This window comes from Lagenorhynchus albirostris, chromosome 10 (assembly GCF_949774975.1).
Source record: "Lagenorhynchus albirostris chromosome 10, mLagAlb1.1, whole genome shotgun sequence".
Taxonomy (NCBI): Eukaryota; Metazoa; Chordata; class Mammalia; order Artiodactyla; family Delphinidae; genus Lagenorhynchus; species Lagenorhynchus albirostris.
The window spans coordinates 100,895,056-100,919,273 of NC_083104.1; the positions used below are offsets into that span (position 1 = coordinate 100,895,056).

Sequence of the window (24,218 nt, forward strand, 5' to 3'; positions counted from 1 at the left end):
CCAAACAAAAGCTGGGAAAATTCATGCTGCACTACGAGAAATGGTAAACGAAGTTCTTCAGACTTGAAGAAAATGAACACAGAGAAAAATCATGATAGGCAGAAAGCAATGGTGATCAGTGGGGCAAATATCAAGGAAAATATAAAATAATATAGTTTTCAATTTCTTTAAAGGACAATTGGCTATTTGAAGCAAATAGAGCAACGTATTATGGGATTATAATACACAAAGAAATAAAATATGACAATAATAATACAAAAAAGGCAGAGTAAATAGAATTACACTATTGTAAGGTTGTTAAATGTTTCATGAAGTTGTAATAGTTACTCATGGTAAAGTGTGATGAATTAATTATACATATTGTAATCTAGAATAACCACTTAAAAATAATACAAAAAATGGTGACACTAAATAGCAATAGGGTAATAAAATATAATACAAAAGCCATCCGAAACACACCCACAAAACCTCAATTTCCAAATAAAGAAATAAAGAACAGAAAGAGAAAATGAGTAAGAACTAAGATAATAAAATTAAACCCAAGAACATCCCATGTAATTATGTTAAGTGTAAGATATATTCAACACTCCAATTAAATATGGGTTTACAAAAAGACCCAACTGTTTACAAGAGACACGTTTTTAATATAAAGACAGAAAGTGAAAATAAAATGCCGAAAAAAATATACATTGCAAACACTAACCACAGGAAAGCCAATGTGTCTAGATTAGCAACAAAAAAAACTGAACTGTGAAGGTATCATCAGTGATAAAGATGGATATTTCATGATAAAATAGCCATTAATAAAGCCCAAAATTTGTTCTCTGCTTAGACTAACAGGCTTGATAAATCCTCTTTTTTCAGCATACAATTTCAGGAGGTGTATGATCTCCTGTGTGTTTATGAATCTCTATTTAAAACCTCTTTTCAAAGTCACACTATCTTTAAATACAATGATTTTATTTTCAGGCACGTAACCCCCTCAATTATCATCTACTTGATTCTTTCATGTCAGTTACCTGGAACTTCACCTTCTGGTTGATGTCCTGCAGGCAGAACTGCTTCAGGAAGCGCTCATCCTCACTCCAGAAGAGGCGGATGTCGGGGATGTCATAGAGGACCATGGCCAGCCGCTCCAGCCCAAGGCCAAAGGCCCAACCGATCTGATCTTCAGCACCAGCTACAAAGAAGAAAAAAGACAAGACAACAGGTTAAAAAAGCACAAGGGCAATACTCCAATATAAAATAAAAAGTTTAAAAAAACCAAAAAGAGCACGAGGGTCCACAGGTCCATCCCACTCCTGACACCCACCCAGATAAGGCCGTGGTGAGTGCCAACCAGAAGGGTGCTGGGGGGGGAGGGGCCGCGGAAACACCCAAGGGGACCCTGATCTCACAGTTTTCGTGCTCCCCACATCCCTCGCTCCCCTCCCCGAGGCACTCTGGAGTCGAACTTCTCTAATACTGTCTTTCATTTCTGCTTAAATCCCAGGCTGGCTAAGCCCTGGTTCCTGCCTCTGAGATACTTTCCTGTAATCTGCGCTCCCCCTTTTTCCAACATTCAGCCTCTATGTTCAGGTTACAGAGAGGAGAGAAAACACAGGCTCTGTCCCCAGGTGGCTTACGAGATGGGCAGATTTGTTCAAAACATGCCACAGTGGACCACCGATATTCAGGAAGTGTGTGTCCAACCTCCAAGAACCCTCAGTTTACTAGAACACACTCTGACTCTCAGTAAAAGCTGCCCCAGTAACACACAAGGAGCAAGCCCGCCAAGGTGACGTGCACACGTGGCACCAGCCCCTCCGAGGGTGAGCGTGTAGTTCAGACCTATGGCAACACATGAAGTCTCGGGTTCGTTCACGTGAAGCAGAGTGAGACGGAAGACACAAACTGCTGTGCGAAGGGGGCAAGGGAGCAACGCCCAGCACAGGGAAGAGCTCACGAGACAGTGTCATTTCGACTGGACTCCAAGGGGTGAGCAGGACGCCGGGGGCGCTGAGATGGCTCAGGACGCCCACCCCCACGCACACGCCCTGCGAGGAGACCCCTTAGGGACCGCTCCCCAATCCCTAGGGTTTCACTGCTGGGATTAGGTTACTTTATGCAAGTCCATCTTAGCAAACTCCAGAGAGTCTCCTGCTGGCTTAGGAGAGCTGAGCTGACGTGAAGAGAGGAGGCCCAGGTGTGGCCAGACCTGGAGGGAGGCCTCCGGGAGCCAAGGGAGGCCCTGGCGGCAGCAAGAAGATGGGAAGCTCACTCCCGCGATCGTGAGGAAATGGATTCTCCTGACAGCCCGAATGAGGGAAGACAGGACCCTGAGCTCCAGAGGAGAACGTGGCCTGGTGACACCCTGATTTCAACCTGTCGAGACCCTGGGCGGGGGACCAGGCCCTCTGCACCGGACTCCTGACGCACGGCGGTCGTGACATAACAAGTGCGTGCTGCTCTAGCCACTAAGTATGAGGTTATCTGTTACCCAACACGAAAAACTAACGCTGCTCCAAATGCAGAGAAAGATGCAGGCAAGTTCCAGACTGAAGGAACATCTTCACCGGCCGGGCAAGCTTCAGGCAGGAGAGACACGGCAGAGAGGACCTGCCTCTGGCCAGGGGCCGGCGCCACTGCCACTTATAAATGAAACCACAAGGATAAACTACAACAACGGCAGCCACGAAGAAGGGTGAGCCTCACTGGATGATCTGTCTAAAAGATGAATGATAAAAATATTCAAAATGAGATCTCAAAAGGAAAAGGTACAGAGAGAGAATGCGGCAGTAGTGGGAGGGAAGACACGCGGGGAGAAAAGCACGTGGCCGGGCAAGTGCGGAGCCACGTGTGTCCTGAGTAAGATGACCTCTCACGCGAGGCAGGGGGGAAGGGGGGCTTAACACAGACAGCGGGGTCACGAAGGAGGGAGCACAGCCCCTGACCCCTGGCCGACTGCCTAGAAGAGCAGCTAAGGGTGAGGCACCCTCTTTCGAGTAAGTCATACTGATGCCTGAAAACCATAGAGAAGGCTGCAATGAAAAATGCAAAAATTAATAGGAGTGTGATACACTGCTTTTGTGTCCTAAAAGAATAATTTTCTCTTTAAGCGACACTGCCCAGGCCTGGTGGTGTGGTTCCACACGCCGAGCACGGCATGGTCCCAGTGCCCTCGGTGACTGCTGGTCACACTATTTATTCTGGTGACAATTTGGAAAATGCAGCAGCACATACAAAGATCCGTAACAACGCTCAAACTCTTTATCCTTCTGATTCCACTAGGAATTTATCCTAAGGAAATAATTCAACAGAAGAAGAAAGATAAATGAAGGAAGATATTCAAAGCTGTATAACTTATTACAGCAAGAACATGAAAACAACCTAAATGCCCCAAATTAGGGAATGCCTTAAAGTTATAGTACAGTTTAGTGTAGTCATTAAAAATCATAATTATACAAATAAATGTTGATCAAGTGACAGACTATAAGAAGTTATGAAAAATGTCTATGATAAAATGAGCATGTACTATGCCACTACTATTTAATACAGGTGTACATGAGGGTTGTAACGTAAAAAAATAAAAACAAAATCTGATAAGTAAAAGACGGTAACAGCGCATTTTTATCTTGTGTTTATCTTAAGTAAGCTTTTCATTTGCTTGAGGATCGTTTTCTCCTTTTCTGTGAATGTCGTCATATCATATTTTTCACCCATTTGAAAAATGAGATTGCTGCTCTTTTTCTTGCCTACTTCTAGGGCTTCTGTGTTATTCTTGTTTTGCTTTAGGAAAGTTTCAGAAGATGGGGAAGAAAGGGAGGGTAACGGATGGAAGGAGCAAAAGCTAAGACACTAAAAATTGCTGGATGTGAAATAAACTCAAATACCCTGAATCTACTGCTCTTTCAATTACAGATACTGGGCTCTAGATGGTAGGTTTTATCTAAAAATTTCATAATAAAATCTAAAAGAGTTAATAATTAAGGAAAAAGTCTAACTCACAAAGCAACATTAATATTCCACCTCTCTTTATTATTTTTTTATTTGAAAAGACGTTTCAGAAACATGTTTTAAAGTTGTTTGAAAACTAGTACCGTTATGCGATGTCATGGTTATAAAAGGAAAGCAGCAGCTGTCTGTTTCGGGGGTGGGGGGGGAGAACTGCGCAAGTGGAGGAAGACGGGGGGACTTTATACCATGTGCCTTTTCTATCAAGTGTGAGGAGAAATATTCCAGATAAAAATGTTCATGGCTAGATAAAACACAGTAGTTTCTCTTGTTTATTTTCGAGAAGCTATAAGAACAAAGTGCTCCTCCCCTGACACAGCAGTGCCAGACCTTCAAGAAAATCACGTGACTAGCGAACGTGGGTTACGAGCTGAACTGACCTCTTTATTTCTATGAGAGCCAATATATTTCCAAGCCTGGAAAATCAGTGTCATTATCCGTGGGGTTTCAGAAAACGACCACAAGCTCCTGCATATCCTCCCCTTGAATCCCAGTGGGCTGTGACTGCTTCAACCCACAGGGTGTGAGGGAAGTGATGCTACGTGACTTCCAAGGTTACGTTAGAGAAAGCCACCCAGCTAGTGCCTGGTGGCTTGGAATGCCCGCTCTCCAGACACTCCCTCCCAGGAATCTCCCTGCAGAACACCCTCTCTTAGAACCCAGCACTCCCTCCCAGGAATCTCCCTGCAGAACACCCTCTCTTAGAACCCAGCACTCCCTCCCAGGAATCTCCCTGCAGAACACCCTCTCTTAGAACCCAGCACTCCCTCCCAGGAATCTCCCTGCAGAACACCCTCTCTTAGAACCCAGCACTCCCTCCCAGGAATCTCCCTGCAGAACACCCTCTCTTAGAACCCAGCACTCCCTCCCAGGAATCTCCCTGCAGAACACCCTCTCTTAGAACCCAGCACTCCCTCCCAGGAATCTCCCTGCAGAACACCCTCTCTTAGAACCCAGCACTCCCTCCCAGGAATCTCCCTGCAGAACACCCTCTCTTAGAACCCAGCACTCCCTCCCAGGAATCTCCCTGCAGAACACCCTCTCTTAGAACCCAGCACTCCCTCCCAGGAATCTCCCTGCAGAACACCCTCTCTAGAACCCAGCACTCCCTCCCAGGAATCTCCCTGCAGAACACCCTCTCTTAGAACCCAGCACTCCCTCCCAGGAATCTCCCTGCAGAACACCCTCTCTTAGAACCCAGCACTCCCTCCCAGGAATCTCCCTGCAGAACACCCTCTCTTAGAACCCAGCACTCCCTCCCAGGAATCTCCCTGCAGAACACCCTCTCTTAGAACCCAGCCGCCGAGCTCTGAGCAGCAGTGTCACGCAGAGGCCACGCGAGGCACTCCAACGGACAGTCCCAGGTGAACCCCATCATCCTAGCCTCGCGGCAGGCAGGTGAGTGAGGCAGATTCAGGAGGATTCCATGTGCAGCATGAACAGAGAAAAACAAAAAACTATAACAGAACATTAACAAATGGAACCCAGCGACACACAAAAGGACATTGTATCACCACTGGATTTATCCCAGGAATGCAACGTTAGCTCAGCATATGAGAACCAATCAGTGTAATTCATTTAATAAGCTGCTTAAAAAAGAAAACATGATCATCTCAATAGATGCAGAAAAAGCAACTGGCAAAATTCAACATCCATTCATTATAAAAACTCTCAGCCAATGAGGAACACAGGGGACTTCTTCAATCTAATAAAAGACACAATAAAAGAAACAACAGCTAATAGTATACTCAATGGTGAAAGGCTGGTTGCTTTGCCCTCAGGGTCGGGTTGAAAAGAAGGATGTCTACTCTTGCTATTTCTATTTCTGTCTGAGTTCCCAGCTAGTGGAAAAAAAAGGTAAAGAAGAAATAAAAACAGCTTAGTAGATTGGAAAGGAAAGAGTAACACAGTCTTTATTTGTAGATGGCATGACTGTTTACATAAAAATTCCTCGGGAACGCATCTGACAGGAAACCAATACATGAATTTAGGAAGATCACAAACATACAATAATCCACATGGTGTGTGTGACTCGGGGCCTCAGTCCCACGTGGCTGTAAGGACAGGCCTGAGAGGACGCCAGGCTCAGGCCAGCAAGGGGCCATCCCATCAGCACCTGAAATCCCAACCAGCTTGTGTGTCGAAGCTCAAGGACTAGACCTCCACGAGGAGCAGGGAACAGCTGGCCTCCAGCTTCCTGCCGCTGCCCACAACCCTTGATTCTCACAATCATTCTTACTGAAAAGCCTGCTTGTGACAATCTATTACCAGGAAGGGCTGTAAGAAAGGGCATCTATTCGCTGAGCTGTACCAGATTCTGTTTTTGAAACACTTTGTTTTGGTCCCATCTAGATCTGCTTCTTCTGAATTGCACCCCCTGCACTGAGCTACCAGCCTATTATATTCGTAAGGTGCCAGGAACTCCTTGTCAAGAATGCCGGTCACTAGGTCGCTCAGTCTTCCTGCGAGTCTTCATGAAATAAGCTGGTCTCAGATCTAAGAAAATGGGAACAGGAAAAGCTTCCTTCTCGTGAACAACTGGATTGTTTTCAGCTTAAGGATATCGCGACTTACGTAACTGATCCTAATCTACTCCTTACTTTGGCCCCGTGGACGCTTAGAGCCATCCTTCCAAGGTCACCTCTACAGCGGTACGTTTCGCTGCGTGACTCTTGTCCCAGTTTTATTTTCTTATCCTCATATCCTCTTTGTCCTGATTATCTGAACTACTTACTTTATCCTCTTGCACATACTTTTATACGGCACTCCCACTTCTCTACGGAAGAAAGAGAGCCATAAATAACTAGACACTTAAAGGTATTGTCATCCCAGACAGGTCTAATTTTCAGGTCTTTGGCAATCCTCAGCTGTAATTTGTTGCCAGGTGCTCCTGGGCTGACAGGGTTTTAAGGCAGTAGTTTTTTCTACATTCCAGTACTGGAGGGTTCCAGTAAACTGACTCTGGAGCATAAAACTGACTGTAAAGAAGCACCTCAGTCAAACAGAATATTCCGGATGGGAGGCACTCAGGTTTTCCCTCCTCCTTCTCCTCTTCTTGTTTTTAAACTTTCCCATCTCTGGACTCTTATCTCACATTATTTTGGTTTTATATGTAGGCTGACCTTCTTAGAAAGATTTTCAGTCACTAATCCCCTTACTCTGCTCTGTTTTCTTCAAAGAATATCACCTCTTAGACCCCACAACTTTTCATATTTATTTTGTTTACTGTTTACTGTCAGACTCTGCCGGTAGCATCTGATCCACGGGCTCAGGACCTGGGCTGGTTTCCATCTCTGACACACCTGGAGGGGCTGGACCAGTGTCCAGCATGTACAAGGGCTCAGGCATTGTGAGGAAATGAGTGAATGGCAGGAAGGCAAGGTTTTGAGATTCTTCCACTTTTTAGTTTATTGGCTGCATTTACATGGGTTGTATTAGGAAGAATCTCATACTTAAAATGAAGTTTTCAACATAGGCAGTGACTTTCTTTAATCTTTTATCTGTCAGAGAGTGTATCCATCATGAGGTGACATGAGAGATACCATTTTGGAAAAGACATCTCAGAAAGGAGAGAATTGGAACAGAAAAGCAAGGAATGACAGGAAAACTGAATGTTCTGTCCCCTCACCCTGCCTCCGTCACTGTCACCGAGCTTCTTTCATGCGGGGCGGCAGCTCCCGGGGCCTAGGATCTGAGCTGCTTCTGCTCCAAGCTTCCTTCCTTCCAGCTTATTTTCTTCCCCAGTGACCGAACCCTGCACCCTGAGGTTCCCTCTCATAGACTGTTTTGTTGCAAAGCCAAAGGTCAAATTAAAATTTTAAACTATTACATATTGGAACAAATTTTTTATTATATTAAGTACTTCCCTGTTAATAGGGGCTGATTTCTAGGAATTCTTTGGCTCAATGAACTGACACTTTCCCAAAATAACTGTGAAAAGAAACACTGAAACCACCTAGCAATTAACATTCATATGTTATAGAACTTAACCAATTACAAAGCACTTCACCTATATTACCTTGATTTTGATCCTGTGGGGGATGTCAGACTGGTATTATTAGCGATGTTTCAAAAGTAAATACCATTTAAGCAAGATCACACAGACACTGGGACTCAAACCTATGTTGTTGTTGTCTTTTTCACTTCAAGTATATATCCAGTGAATGTTCCCCCAGATTCATGTTCAAACATTAGCTTAGAGAGGAGGCTCTGTTCAAAGTATTTCAAAACACCAGAAAGTTCCACTTATGTCTGTGTACTTTCTGCTTTGTTATTGCCAGTTTCCTGATGGACTTTGTCGTTATTCCATGAAAGCTAGTAAAATGATTTGCATACACAGCTGTTTAAATATATCAGTAGGCTTCTCTGAAGGTGGGGTTTCATGTCTCCAAGCGTGCCTTTCACCCTGCACCTGACCAATACACACACACAGCTGCAGAGGGAGCTTGGGGCCAGCGTTTAGCAGCAGTGTCGGACAAACGCCTCTGCTGCCCTTGACCGTTAGTTACAACGACAGCCACTCAGGGACAAAAGGCCCAAGTAGCCCAGCACGACACTGCACAGCACAGGCAGGCCTAGAGAGGCCAGCGTAGCTACATGAATTCTGATTTCTTCTCTTCCCACCGTGGACTTAGTACTTGATCCCCTGCTTTCCAGCTACAATCCTTGAACTGTTTCCTCGGAGACTTGTCACTGGATGACTGACTTTCTGAGCTGTGCCCAGAGAGCAATCTCCCACCTGAAACTTCTCTAGTTTATACATCCTTGGTGCCACACGCTTCTGCCAATAAGTCCTTCACACGATCCAAGGCGGACCTCTTTGAAAAGAACCTTTCCATGGGACAGAACAGACTGTGATCGGATTCTACAAGCCTTGAAAACCGTGGTCCTTCCTACGGTCTGAGCTGGGCTGAGTCCTAATCAACATTCTCTAATAAAACCTTTAACGCCCATCTTAAAACACTCCCTTTGGAACATTCCCCTTTCCTTTCTGGGTCCTAGACTTTGGTTTTCTTAATAAAGGAGACAGCAATTTCTGGTGCATATACTAATCAACAGTACGTGAAACAATCCCCAGTGGTCTTATCCAGCCAGAATTCTCCTTATAATGTCTCCAGCTTCCCTTAGGGATCTATGTCCTAAAAATCTGTATCCTTCCAACAAGGGGGAAAAATAAAAGCAAACATATGGAGGCAGAAACATGAAATGGAGTTGAGGTGACCAAGTTGACAATAGTACAGGGTAATTCAGAACCTTCTGAAAATGTAAAGGCAATGGTCATGCCTTGCTTAGCACTTATTAAGAGTTAAAAACTAAACATATTGACTCGGGACTTCCCTGGCAGTCCAGTGGCTAAGACTCTGCGCTCCCAATGGAGGGGGCCCGGGTTCGATCCCTGGTCCTGGGCTGACAGGGAACTAGATCCCACATGCTGCAACTAAGAGTTCACGTGCCGCAACTAACTAACTAAATATTAAAAAATAAATAAATATATTGACTTGAGCATAATCAACCGAGAACTCATCTCCCTCTTCGTATACCTCCTTTTGACTGGCCGCCAAAATATAGTAGTTTTATCCTTTACCCCTTTCCCTCACATTTCAATCTAAGGTCCTAGAACTCAGGAGAATTAAGTACTATTGTGCAGCACATTGCAAATAAAGGTCTGCAGCGAGCAAAAGCTGGCCTTCCTAACAGTTTACTAACTTTGGACATTGTCCATTTTTGAGAGAGCAGTTGCTTTTGTTTGATTGTTTGTTGTATTTTGTTTTTAACTGCCTGAATTGCATACAGCACTGCAGGTAACAATATATTCCCAAAATTTGTATGTGAGACTTTTTTTTTAAACCAAATCACATTGTAAGTGCACTAACATGGTCATTAATTATAAACACTTTCAACTAAATGGGGATTCTTTGTACACCAATTTTCATAAGGTGACCACGACCGTAATAGGTATTTGAGGAATACTTGGCAAGCCCTATACGGAATTATTAGTGTCGGGATACGCTTTTACCTACTTCAAATGTATCGTTAAGGTTTCTTATTAGCAAGAGTTATCAAAACTGGGCCACAGCAAAAAGCAAACTAGGATTGAGAGGTCTTTCAGGAAGAAAGGAGCAGAAATGGAAAGTGTAACCCCCGGAGCCCAAATGACAAGAACGATGTGGCCTTGGGGACAGGCCTTTGAATGGCGGCCAACACAGTCCTGCCACTGACCATGAAACACAGAGGTATAGGGCCAGCTCCAACTGGAGAGAGTAACGCGGCCCAGCCCCTGGCTGCCAGGGGAAGCACTGTGGAAGAATGCTCTCTTCCTTCTTAGTGTGGAGGACATGAAAACCGCTTAGGTGACTTATAAACACATTAACCCATCCCTAAAACTCCTGAAGTATTAAGTTGGATGTACTTATCTATTCCTTTCTGTTACAGAACCAAGGAATAATGCGTCTCGCCTCGTAGTCTGAAAAAGTGTGCCTTCGTATCTGTTAGAAAAATGACTCCAAAATAAAAGTTAATAGTGCTCTATTTCTTGTCACACTGTTATAATATTTTAACCATGCAAGGAATTTAATTTAGAGTAAGTAATGCCACTGTCACTTAAATATATGAATGATAAAAGAAACGTGAGCTGTTCTAATTCCATAATTCCCGAGTAATGACAATTAATGAAACCCTCTTTCCTAGTGGGAGTTGTTTTCGGCAGCAGATAAAGGAGCTGCCGAGCCTTTTAGGATGTGCTCTCCCAAACGAGGTGCTTCTCTCTTCATCATTATCCAAAATATAATTAAAAGATGACATTTAAAACAAACTAATAGTCAAGCAGTATCCCACCCTCAGAGGAAAAGCAGCTGAGAAGCAACACTTTGCCTCCACTGAGAGCTGGTAGAAACTGCTGGATAAAGCCCGCTGCCCAACATCTGCCTTCTGTGCTGCACCTGTCCGCCTGGAGCATCAATCCCACCTGTCAATACATGAAAAGTTGCATGAGATTATCACTGGCTGCTATTGCGTAGACAGATATTAATTGGGTTGTTTTACCGCTGTGGACATGTTCTCTGACCTTTCCAAACAGAAAACAAGTCAATAGGAGTATCTTACACAGACTTCTATTTTCGTCCTCAGCTTGCTCCAATAGTCTAAAATTCAGAGTTACATGTTTATGGTCTTTACTGTTTTAGACCATCTATCTAGCGACTATCTACATGCAGAGGAAAATCAGCCTTTAATGTTAGCCTGAACCCAGTTCAGTAGCCTTTAGGACCTCTCAGCTGTGCCGTGTGGTTTGCGGGATCTTAGTTCCCTGACCAGGGATCGAACCCGGGCCCTCAGTGAGAGCGCCAAGTCCTAACCACTGGACCGCCAGGGAAGTCCTGAAGCCAAGTTATTTACCAAAACGCAAAAGAAGATTTCTGAGCAAAAGCCAAACAGCTTGATCCAGTCTATTCCCAAATATCTTAAGGACAAGTTAACCAAAACTTTCTTGGCAAAGCTGTTTGAGTCACGCTTCCCTTCTTATTTTCAAACCATAACCCCATCCTCTGTCCCCTCATTGGCACCCCACAGTGTTCTCTCTCGTACGAAGCCAAAGTAATCAGGGCTTGATTGGAGGCCCGGGGCCAATGTCCACCTTGGAACTGTCCAGGGCCTGACCCGCTCAGCTGTGGGCACTACTTACAACAAACTTGAACAAATACGGCTCAGGACCGAACACAACCCTAAAGGGATACTGCTTGTTTGCACTCTAAGGGACTGTGCACACGGCGCTAACATTACACGACGTCACCTATCAGCTCCCCACTGTACGAAAGCCAGGGATGTAATAATCATTCGAATGTAACAATAATAAGCCCCAATAGTATTAAGAACACACTGAATGGCTTTTTTTTCTATCAACATATGATAATATACATCATTCCAGAAGCTTTTAGTCTACGGATATGGTTCCATCCACCCCCCCCCCAAAAAAAAGGAGATACAGCAAAACAACCACTGAAAGGCCAATCTGCCTATGACCCAAGAGGTCGAAAGCAAGGGTACCAGATGTCCTCCCATGGGTGAACGGCTACACAAATAGTGGGACATCCACGCCACGGAACACTGACCCACACAACACAAAGAAATGGACTTTGTAGGGACAGAGGAAGCAACTTTCATGAATCTACAGAGAGTTATGCCCAGTGGAAAATACCAATCCCCAAAAAGGGTATAGACTATATGATTCCATTGCTATAACATTTTAAATAACAGAATTTTATAAATGGAGAACAGATTGGTGACTGCTAAGGGTCAGGGACAGCAGATCCGGGTGAGGGCGAATATGATTATAAAAGGGTAATGTGAAGGATCCTTGTGGCAATGGAGTTATTTTGTATCTTGCCTTTGGTGGTGAATAGGTGAATCTACACATGATAAAACTGTATAGAACTAAATACACAAACAAATGAATCCAAGTCAAACTGGGAAATGTGCATTAAGATCAATGGATTGTGTCACCGCCAATAACCTGGTGTAGCTGGACTATAGTTTGGCAAAATGTTACCACTGGGGGAAACAGGATAAAGGGTACACAGAATCTCTCTGTTCTTATAGCTGCAAATGAACCTACTATTATCCCCCAAAATTTCAATTTAAAAAAAAAGAAAAAAGAAAAAGCAAGTGCAGCTCTGTACATTTGTGGAGGGCGAAATCCTGCCTCCCCATCGTGGCAGTCTGGTAAATCCTTCCTAACTGGGCTGTCTACAGTTCTGACAGGTCAAGTGAGGCCCCTCGACACTCACCAGGCAGGGGGATGCCAGTGCCCTACGCCCTCACTTCTCTCCCCTCTCTTTACCCCTTTCCCATTAACCCACCCAGGTCACATCCAACTATTACTTCTATACCAAGATGCACCATGAATAAAGGGGAACTTTTTAACTTGATAAATAGTATTGATTGGATCCCTGAATGAAGAAATTTTCATGCCTTTTCTCCCAATATAAATCTGAGCTCCCCTGGGGAATCTGCTCTTGCCCTGTCCCCTTCCTTTTTCTGGACATTTCTGGGCTCTCAGAACCTGATGGAGAGGAGGGGACGGGCAGGAAACAGACTCATTTTCTGGGTCAGGGCAGCCTGTGTACAAATAGGCAAGACAGTTCTTTAGCAGGAGGGTTCTGCTTGCTGGGAAGAATGTGGAAGCTGAGTAGAGAAGAATCTCTCAGTGAGTAGAGGCCAGGTGTTCCGTTTCTAGGAAACTCCCCAGGAGTGAGTGCCCAAGAGAGGAAGGAAGCCGGCCCTTCCGTGTTCCACAAGGGTCTGGTGATGGGCCCCTCCCTACCCAACGCAGCCCCTGGCCTTCGGTAGAGCTTGGAGATCTCAGAGAGCCGCTGAAGACGGACAGGGGCTGCGTCTTCCTCAGAGCAGAATGGGACCCTGTGGAAGTTTTTCCCTAATCACCACCGTTAATCTAAAGAACAGACAGGTTGGGAGCACTGACTCTGCACCCAGCCCCGTCCTGCTGCCCCACTCACCAGCCGGGCGACCCTGGGCCAGTTATTTACTTACTGTCTCTCTGACTCCACTTCTCTGTCTGTAAAGTTGGGACAGTCAACAGAACCCCCTCGTGGAGCCTTCGTGAAGCTCCTGTGAGTTATTAGTTATTACCCAAAAGAGGCCTAGAGCAAAGGAAGGGCTCTGCAGGTGCTCGTGATGGTCACCACCCAGGTCTGTGGAGACGCAAACCCAGAAAGCAGTAAAGACCACGCTCCCCTGGACCCTGCACTGCGAGCAGGTAGCTCACGTCAGAGGCCGACAAATCCTCTCATGTTCGCGGAGGTTCTCTTGTTGCTTCAGGACAATGTTAAATGGAATATTCCCGCTGTTGGCAGAGGTCCCAAAGGCTAAGAGAGGTGGATGGTGGACATGCCATGGGACAGCGCGATGAGTTTGCTCACCACCCCTCTGCCACCTCCATGCTGTTAGGGAAGCTGAGATTTCACTGTGTTATTGGAGACATGAGCTCCTGGGAGAGTTACGTCCTGTTACCGCTGCCTCTTCTCCCTTCCACGGGAAATGGGGAGTGACCCCCCCCCATCAAGGAAGTGGGGCAGGGGTTAGGGAACCACCTAGAGAACTTGGCAAGTGTCTCCTTGGGTCTGGGGGACCTAGAGACTACCCCTCACCCACACCTGAAAAACTCTAAAGGCTGAACACTGAATGGAAACGGCTGTGGTCCTGAGCAGGAAAACAGGTCTGTGCTGGACAACCGAATTGTGAGTTTCCTGTAGCCCAGGTGGGCCCTCAAGCTCGAAAAGCACCCCACCCCCAGGTCCTGGAGTGCATGAGCTGACCTCAGCAGCATGAGCCTATAAATACACCACTGAATACAGAGACCCAGCCATCAGCCGGGTAGGCCGTCACCCATTCCTGAAGCCTTCAGGCTCCATAGTGGTGAATCGCTAAGGGATCCGCCAAGCAGCCCCGGAGAAAAAAGCCAGCATCTGGACACTGGTCACACTGCCAGATCCCAGCTCCGCAGCGACAGAGGCCCCTCCCTGGCCGTCGCCTCCTCCGCCCCTCCGTGCCCAGCCCTCTTTCCCCTTGCTCTCCCTCCCCCATCACCACCCTTCCAGCTTCCACCCCTGTGCCCTACTCTGAGCTGAGGGGGGGGAAAAGCCGTCAGTTGGATGGAAGATGGAAGCTTTGCCATTAGCCTGGACTGTACTTGACAGTGACCAGGAAAGCCATGGAACTGCTTGAAATCTCACTCTGGATGAGGAAGAACGATTAGACAGAACTTGCTGGAGGCAGTGGTGTGAAAAACAAAACAATTTTAGAAGTTTACATCTACTGAGTCCAGCTCAGTGACTTCAGTGTTATAAATGGTTTGCTTATCCTTCCTCTCCTCGCCCGCTACCAAACGGCCTCGTTCAGTTCTCTTCCTTTGTGCTTCCCAACCCACCACCCCTGCTCTTGCCTCCTTATGCCTCTAGGTAACACGTAAATATCTGAAATATTTAAATATTTTACTCCTGACCCCAAAGAAAGTAGCGTTTAATATTAAACTGAATAGAAATGACGGGGAATAGAACAAGGAAACAGAAGAATGGGGATTTAACATGACCAATTTCTCCATTCTTCTTCCCAAGGAATCCGAGGCGTTTTTAACATTTTGGCTATGGAACCTAAGAGATAAAACAGATGGAGGGAAACTTAAACGGACATAGGAATAGAGCTGGATAAAAATAAGGTATCAGTTGGCAAAGCTAAAAACACAATCCCACGGGTCTAAGCACACGAAATGTCTATAACATCATGTATTCATCAGACAGACCAAATTGGTAGTCGGAACCATGACACAGATTGTGTCTTTCATCAATAAACTCTGTCAAGCCACATCTAGGCCATAAGAAGGATCTCTGTGTGGGGAAATGCCATGTGAAAACCAATCCCTGCGTCATTCTCATCTTCCTGGACCCTCCCAGCAGAGCCAGGCGGTCATGTGACCGTGCTCCAGCCAATGGAACCGAAGCAGGCAAAAGCGAGACACCCCCCCCCCAGCCCCCTTGGAGACCCTCCAGCTCTCCCGTCCTCTGCTATGGGAACCGTGATGTTATCACTGTGGCTCTCTCTGACTGATACACTTTCAATGGATTAAGCCACTGGGATTTCAGGGGGTCCTCTGTTAGCTCTGCATGGCTGGGCCTGTCCTGATGATTAATCAGCCCTAGCATTCTGACATGACAAAGGGATCTGCATAACCTCTAACTGGTACCAAACTGAGGATCAATGCCACTTTTCCTTGTCCTATAAAAATAATTCTGCTAACTCAGTATAAACATTTCATATAAACTGGAAGAGATTTATAGAGAGCCTACCACTTACAAATTGTTATTAAGAAAATGGTGTTCCTACACTGTGCAAAGGTTCAGTAAACAAGAATTTGGCTAAAACATAAGGAAAAACAACCCTTGAATGTCTAAGGAAGTCAGCACTAAAACAGGTGACCCAGAGAGGTTAGGGAACAAGAAACCCTAGTCAGGGAACTAAGATCCTGCATGCCACGAGGCATGGCAAAAAAAAAAAAAAAAAATTACAAAGGGAAAGAAAGGATTTCTAAGAACTCCTAAAAGTATGTGTGTGTTTTTTTTTTTAAAAACAAAAAAGGCTTTTAAGAACCCGAGCTTGTCTTTGGTGTAATTTTATCAGGAAAGAAGCAGGTACATGGCCATCACTCTTGCTGCTAAATAGCATCTGTCAAAAGTAAGCCTAGGGCTTCCCTGGTGGCGCAGTGGTTGAGAGTCCGCCTGCCGATGCAGGGGACACGGGTTCGTGCCCTGGTCCGGGAGGATCCCATATGCCGCGGAGCGGCTAGGCCCGTGAGCCATGGCCGCTGAGCCTGTGCGTCCGGAGCCTGTGCTCCACAACGGGAGAGGCCACGGCGGTGAGGGGCCCGCGTACCGCAAAAAAAAAAAAAGCCTCCCTTGCCTCCCTTGGAGGGAAGCAGCCGAATCCATCATTCAGGGACCAATCCAAACCCATCAGGAGGCTCAATATATTCTGATTCATTAACATACATATCTGTCAATATTTTCTCATTTTTAGTTTTGATAAATCTATCATGAATTTTTTAAAATAAATTTATTTTATTTATTTATTTATCTTTGGCTGCGTTGGGTCTTCGTTGCTGCGCGCGGGCTTTCTCTAGTTGTGGCGAGCGGGGGCTACTCTTCATTGCAGTGCGTGGCTTCTCACTGCTGTGGCTTCTCTTGTTGCGGAGCACGGGCTCTAGGCATGCAGGATTCAGTAGTTGTGGCACACGGGCTCAGTAGTTATGGCTCGCGGGCTCTAGAGCGCAGGCTCAGTAGTTGTGGCGCGTGGGTTTACTTGCTCCGCGACACGTGGGATCTTCCCGGACCAGGGATCAAACCCGTGCCCCCTGCATTGGCAGGCGGACTCTCTACCATTGCGCCACCAGGGAATCCCTATCATGAATTTTTAATCAATATTTTATTTCGTTTGGGGGCTCTATTTCTTTGCAAACTTATCTTCCATGTGTTATCTATTCTCAGGAACTCGAGGTAATTTGAGAAATATGGCTTCATCATTTTTCACTCATCAAACTGGCAAACACTGCAGTCTGACAATGAAAAATGCTGGCAGGAAGGGGGACAAACAGCAAGTTCACACACTGCCGCCAGGGGCGTCAGTCCCATCTGTGATGTCTTATTTCATGAGCTGGCATTTTGAACAGAGTACTATATTATTCTCTAGACTCTGTAGAATGCTTAAAAGTTTTCTTAACAATAACTTAAAAAAAATTTTTATTGGAGTATAATTGCTTTACAATGTTGTGTTAGTTTCTGCTGTGCGATGAAGTGAATCAGCTATACGTATACATCTATCCCCTTCCTCTTGGACCTCCCTCCCACCCACCCCCCGATCCCACCCATCTTGATCGTCACAGAGCACTGAGCTGAACTCCCTGGGCTATACCGCAGGTTCCCACTAGCTATCAATTTTACACATGGTAGTGTATTTATGTCAAACCTAACCTCCCAGTTCATCCCACCCTCCCCTTCCCCCCATGTCCACACATCCGTCCTCTACATCTGCATAAGATGTGCTCTTCAAGGACAGGGACAGAACTGCTCACGTCCTTCACACCCTGCCAAATACAGAGAAGTAACTATGCAAGCTTGATCTAAGAAAGCAAGAGCCATAATTACTTTTCTAATGGGGCAGCTTTGAACTGGATGTGGGTGTTCCAAGCAGGAGCCGCAACCAAGACGGGAAGTGTGACTATCTGGTACCAGTGGCCACTACAGCCTCTTCTGACGTGCCTGCACTCAGACTTAACAAACCTGAATAAAAGCATTCTTAAAAAACCCACCACCACCACCAGTGCAGCACGACGCTCCCTCTCTGAACTAACTTTACGACCCTCAGGTTCTGCTTACGCTTGTGGGCAGCAGGGCCCCGGAGCACCTCTGTCTTTGGTCAGGAGGAACTGTCGTCCACCCGCCACCCCCGAAAACTGCCAACAGCCTGGCATTGTGGGTAACTGGCCAGGACTATTTGGCAGGAAGACCTCAATCTTGGTCACGCTATTTGACAGGAAGCAAAATTGAATTTTAAGAAAGTCACCTAGGGTCACCTACAGCTTCTGAGCTTGAATTAGCTCTTCTAATCTCATTTGCTTGTTCAAAGCAACACAAGAAAACTATGAATAGACAAATCATCTACTCTCTCAATGTAGCTCAACATTAAGACCACACTCAGATCCACCCAGTGAGACGTAGTGGAATAAACACTGTGGTGGTATCAACAGCCAGACAACTGCATTTGATAACACAATGGGACCCTTATTTTATTTCATTTTTTAAAAAAATTACATAGGGAAAAAAAAATTACATAGGGGACTGGGCTCAGAGAGTCCTATAGTAGGGGAAAAAAGGACACTTGGAATACAGAGCAGCTCCTCTGTTAGACACACCTCCTTATGGGGCCTTGGGTACAGGATAGATGGATTAATTTCCACGTCCAGGCTTCACCAGTAAAGTGTCCACTTCCTTCAACCAATGTGCATGTTTAAAGCTCTCCCTTGAAAATGTTCCGTGTGCTGCTTCTAGCATATTTTACGTCTCCCCTTCTGGACAAGTTTCTTGAAAGGGCAGTCTACACTCACCGTTTCCAATCCTCAGCCCCTGCTGACTCCTCAGCACGATCCGGTTTAACAGCACTCTGGCTTCTACGACACCGTTCTATCAGGGTTGCCTTCGCAAACACTGACAAGAGCCCCACCTGCCAAAAGCGGCCTCCTAGGGCCGACGTCTCAGTCGGTTCAGGCACTGTAACAAAGTACCACAAACTAGGTGGTTCATAAACAATAAAAATTCATTTCTCACAAGTCTGGAAGCTGGGAAGTCCAAGGTCAAGGCAGCAGCCTATTCAGGGGCCCACACTCTGGCCCATCCTTCAGTGTTGGTGTTCATCAGGCAACCACTCTGCCTCCCGTCCTTCCCGCTCTGTGTTCCCCTAGGTAATTACACAGAATCCCATTCTTTTATCACCTGATTACTCCCAAGCTTCTCTCTCCAGACCCGACCTCTTGCCAGAGCTTCACATTCATCTACCCAAACACCTTCCAATGTGCCACAACCAAGTGATATCAACATTTCCAAACCTGAACTCACTGTTCTCCCCACCGACGCAGAGCCTACTTCTCCAAAGCTGAAAGCCTCAGTCTGTGACACAAATGCCCCACCAGTCACCCAAGAAAGAAACCCGAGAGTCACCCCTGACTCCTTGTTCCAAAACTCCAACTCCGACCTCCATTGTTACTGCCTCTGCCCTTAGGCAACCTCATACTGGCCCCCTGGATATAGCAACAGCCATCTGGCTAGTATCCCAGCCAGTATTCTAGAGCCAGCACAGTACCATCCACACGGTGCAGAGCTAACTAAAATGCACACACGACCGTGACTCTGCTCTGGAAAGTTCTCCAGTTTAAATATCAATAGTTAAAGGTGAAGGTGATTACAGAGCAGTACCCAGGACTCCACACCCCTGATTCTGCCCCTCTGCATCAGCAACTCCTGCCACATCTTCCTTCACAAGTTATGCCCTAGGACAGCCTCATCCAACAGAAATATAACACAGGCCATACAGGCAGTTTCAAATTTTCTAGAAGCCACACTGAAAAAGGGGGGGAACAGGTGAAATTAATTATATTAATATACTTATTCGAATATATATAAAATATTCATTTCACCAAGTAATCAATAGTTTTTAAAAGTATTAATGAGACTGGTTACATTCTTTTTTTGAACTAGGTATTTGAAACCTGGTATATATTTCACACTTAAACAAATCTCAGTCTGAACTGCATTCCATGTGCACAACAGCTACACGTGGCCAGGGGCTACCATGTTGGACAGTGCAGCTCCAGCACCAACAAGATGGTTGATGCATTTCCCCATATATCATGCTCTTTCCTGCCTTTGTTCTTTTTTCCAAACTTACTCATATTCATCTTTTGAGATTCGGCTCAGACAGCCCTTCCTACCTCCCAAGCTATGCCAAGTACAGACTCATATTCCATTCACTGCTTGGGCTAGCCACCGTCCAAACACGGAATTCATCTACCTACACGTCTGTCTCCAACACTAGAATACTAGTTCCTCCAGAGCAAAAGCCTACCAGATTTACTCTCTTCCATACCCCAAGCACCCTGCAAAATGCTTGTACATAGTAGCAGAGAATTAAATCTTCGTTGAATTAAAATGATTCAGGGTAGCACAGGCACCAATGAAATCAGAGTTGTATGTTTAAATTCTGGGTTCTGATTTGCATTTCTCTAATAATAAATGATGTTGAGCAGCTTTTCATGTGCCTCTTGGCCATCTGTATGTCTGCTTTGGAGAAATGTCTATTTGGGTCTTCTGCCCATTTTTGGACTGGGTTGTTTGTTTTTTTGACATTGAACTGCATGAGCTGTTGTCTTTTTGTCTTGTTTATGGCCTCCTTTGCTGTGGAAAAGCTTTTAAGTTTCATTAGGTCCCATTTGTTTATTTTTGTTTCTGTTTTCCTTACTCTAGAAGGTGGGTCAAAAAAACATCTTGCTGTGATTTATGTCAAAGAGTGTTCTTCCTATGTTTTCCTCTAAGAGTTTTATAGTGTCCAGTCTTACATTTAGGTCTCGAATCCATTTTGAGTTTATTTTTGTGTACAGTGTTAGGGAGTGTTCTAATTTCATTCTTGTACATGTAGCTGTCCAGTTTTCCCAGCACCACTTATTAAAGAGACTGTCTTTTCTCCACTGTATAACCTTGCCTCCTTGGTCATAGCTTAGTTGACCATAGGTGCGTGGGTTTATCTCTGGGCTTTCTATCCTGTTCCATTGATCTATCTTTCTGTTTTTGTGCCAGCTCCATACTGTCTTGATGACTGTAGCTTTGTAGTATAGTCTGAAGTCAGGGAGCCTGATTCCTCCAGCTCTGTTTTTCATTCTCAAGATTGCTTTGGCTATTCGGGGTCCTTTGTATTTCCATACAAATTGTGAAATTTTTTGTTCTAGTTCTGTGAAAAATGCCATTGGTAATTTGATAGGGATTGCACTGAATCTGTAGATTGCTTTGGGTAGTATAGTCATTTTCACAATATTGATTCTTCCAGTCCAAGAACATGGTATATCTCTCCATCTGTTTGTGTCATCTTTGATTTCTTTCATCAGTGTCTTATAGTTTTCTGCATACTGGTCTTTTACCTCCTTAGGTAGGTTTATTCCTAGGTATTTTATTCTTTTTCTTGCAATGGTGAATGGGATTGTTTCCTTAATTTCTCTTTCTGATCTTTTGTTATTAGTGTATAGGAACGCAAGAGATTTCCATGCATTAATTTTATATCCTGTAACTTTACCAAATGCATTGATTAGCTCTAGCAGTTTTCTGGTGGCATCGTTAGGATTTTCTATGTATAGTATCATGTCATCTGCAAACAATGACAGTTTTACTTCTTCTTTTCCAATTTGTATTCCTTTTATTTCTTTTTATTCTCTGATTGCCGTGGCTAGGACTTCCAAAACTATGAGGTATCAACTCACACCGGCCATCATCAAAATATCTACAAACAATAAATACTGGAGAGGGTGTGGAGAAAAAGGAACCCTCTTGCACTGTTGGTGGGAATGTAAATTGATACAGTCACTATGGAGAACAGTATGGAGGTTCCTTAAAAAACTAAAAATAGAACTACCATATGACCCAGCAATCTCACTACTGGGCATATACCCAGAGAAAACCATAATTCAAATAGATACATGCACCCCAATGTTCACTGCAGCACTATTTACAATAGCCAGATCATGAAGCAAACTAAATGTCCATCAACAGATGAATGGATAAAGAAGATGTGGTACATATACAATGGAATATTACTCAGCCATAAAAAGGAACGAAATTGGGTCACTGTAGAGACGTGGATGCACCTAGAGACTGTCATATAGAGTGAAGTAAGTCAGAAAGAGAAAAACAAATATCATATATTAATGCATATACGTGGAATCTAGAAAAATGGTACAGATGAACTGGTTTGCAGGGCAGAAATGCAGACACAGATGTAGGGAACAAACATATGGACACCAAGGGGGGAAAAGGGGGTGGGATGAATGGGGAGATTGGGATTGACATATATACACTAATATGTATAAAATAGATAACTATTGAGAACCTGCTGTATAGCACAGGGAACTCCACTTTGTTGTACAGTAGAAACTAACACAACATTGTAAAACAACTATACCCCAATTAAAAAAAAAAATTCTGGGTTCCTGGGTGAACATTTTATATTCTTGGTTAACAAAAAAGGATGCAAAGACAGACTGCAAACATACTCAATCCTTTTATAGGACATATTCATACATACGCAATCTATTTCAATGCAGAGCCTACTTATGAAAATATTGACCTGTGGCATACCGTGAGTAGAATAAAGAAATTCAAATTTTGAAGTTAAAAGGGATCATAGTATGATCTAGTTATTTTATGTGTAAAGAGAAAAGAGGTGAAATAATTTAAATGGCAAATACAAATGTACACAACTACCTAATGCAGGACCAGCACCGTAACCACACACCTGGGTCCCTGGAGTTTTCCACTGCACCACTCTACTTGCGTGGTCAACTGTTCACGTTAATCAAATAGAATCTGTCATTAAAATCCATTTCACATTAGAGAAAACCCGTACAACTGAAAATCTAGCTGTTTGTTATCACTGCTGTCAACTCCTTTCAAGACGGCATGGCCAGGAATACACCGCTCAACAAACCCTTCTCACGCTGCCCCTCTGGTCACAGACCCATGGGGCCACGTGCCCAGTTCTAGCCAAGGAAACGTGTGGGAGTGGCTCATGTCCCCTCGGGGGTGAGGCATTTAAGAGGAGGTGTGCCACCTCCATGTGCCTCCCCCCTGACCCTAGAGCCAGCATGGGGATGGCAGTCACAGGCTGGGAGGGGTCGGTCATGCCGAGCTACCAGACAGAGGGGTCGGGCCCGACAAGAGCAAGAAGTAGACTCTGGCTGTGCTGAATTACGGGGATTTCGAGGTTGTTCTTCAGTGACGGCAGATCATGCTTAATTAGCCTGACTAATAACTGACAGAAGACTGAAGTACAGATCTAAGAACCTGTACCTTGAAATTCAGTACTGTGGCAAATGTAATTAATATTACTCTAAATTACTAAATACGAACCCACTTTAAAATATTTCCTGCTACTATTTTATTGTAAAATGACATAATGAACTATACATTAAATGTAAGATGTAGCACGTGTAAAATATGGTTAAAGGCATAAAATTGTCAATGTGGAAAACACACAGCCAAAACCAAACGCTGGATCAGGATTTTAGCACTTTTTCTAAATACTGGCCGTAAATATCCTCGTGAAGTGGCGATACCAGTCAAGGTCACTGTCTGAGGCTAGGACCTAAGGTTTTCTTTCCACACGGGACCTCATTCCACGAGGAATTCCTATTGGCAAAATTCTCATGAATTTTAAGGAGGCTTTGGGGGAGGATTAATGATGTACAGTTTGAATCTCCTGACTGTACATATAGGGATGTCAGTGTAAGATTGTATCGAAACATTTGGAAAGAGTTTACAGTTGGCATCAATTTTAGAGAAAATACTCTTCACCAGGCAGAGCTGCTCATAGCAATACATAGTTATTTTGCAAACTGAAAGCATGATTACCTTGTGTTTCAGCCAGGAGAGTTTCAGCCAATTGCAGGGTGAATACTCTGAATGTCTGAATTTTAAATTCATACTGAATAACTTTTGGACATTTAGAACAGACTTTCATAGACGTTTAGACTTTTAAATGCTGATAACTCTTTCTAAATACTGGACTGAACTAGGTAATTCCCCCATACTATTACAGAGTAACTAACTATGCAAGGCAAGGCTACCCACACCTCTGAGACGATCCAGACTTGTGTATTTTTAACGTTCCTCTGAAGTACATTTCCTTCCATTAAAAATGTGTACTTGGTTGGAAAGAATTTCATTATAATTCACACAACTTGTTTTAACTAGATGGTTGGCAGATTACTTGTGCTTCATTTAAGAGTTTGGCTGAGTATTTGTGAATGTGCAGAATTTTCTAAAAATCAAAACATATCTGGGACTTTCATAGATTCACTTTATCTTATATTTTCCCTATCCTTGATTTTTTTAACTTTTATTGTTTCC

At 44.5% G+C, this 24,218-nt stretch overlaps 1 protein-coding gene across 3 annotated transcripts in view; it reads right to left on the minus strand.

Moving 5' to 3' along the window:
• FARS2 (phenylalanyl-tRNA synthetase 2, mitochondrial) overlaps positions 1-24,218 on the minus strand; it is a 383,333-nt gene that overhangs the window by 170,879 nt on the left and 188,236 nt on the right. For all 3 annotated transcript variants that reach the window (XM_060163756.1, XM_060163757.1, XM_060163758.1), the window contains one exon: positions 1,020-1,180. In XM_060163756.1, the coding sequence (XP_060019739.1) occupies positions 1,020-1,180 (161 nt within the window). The remainder of the gene's footprint in view (positions 1-1,019; positions 1,181-24,218) is intronic.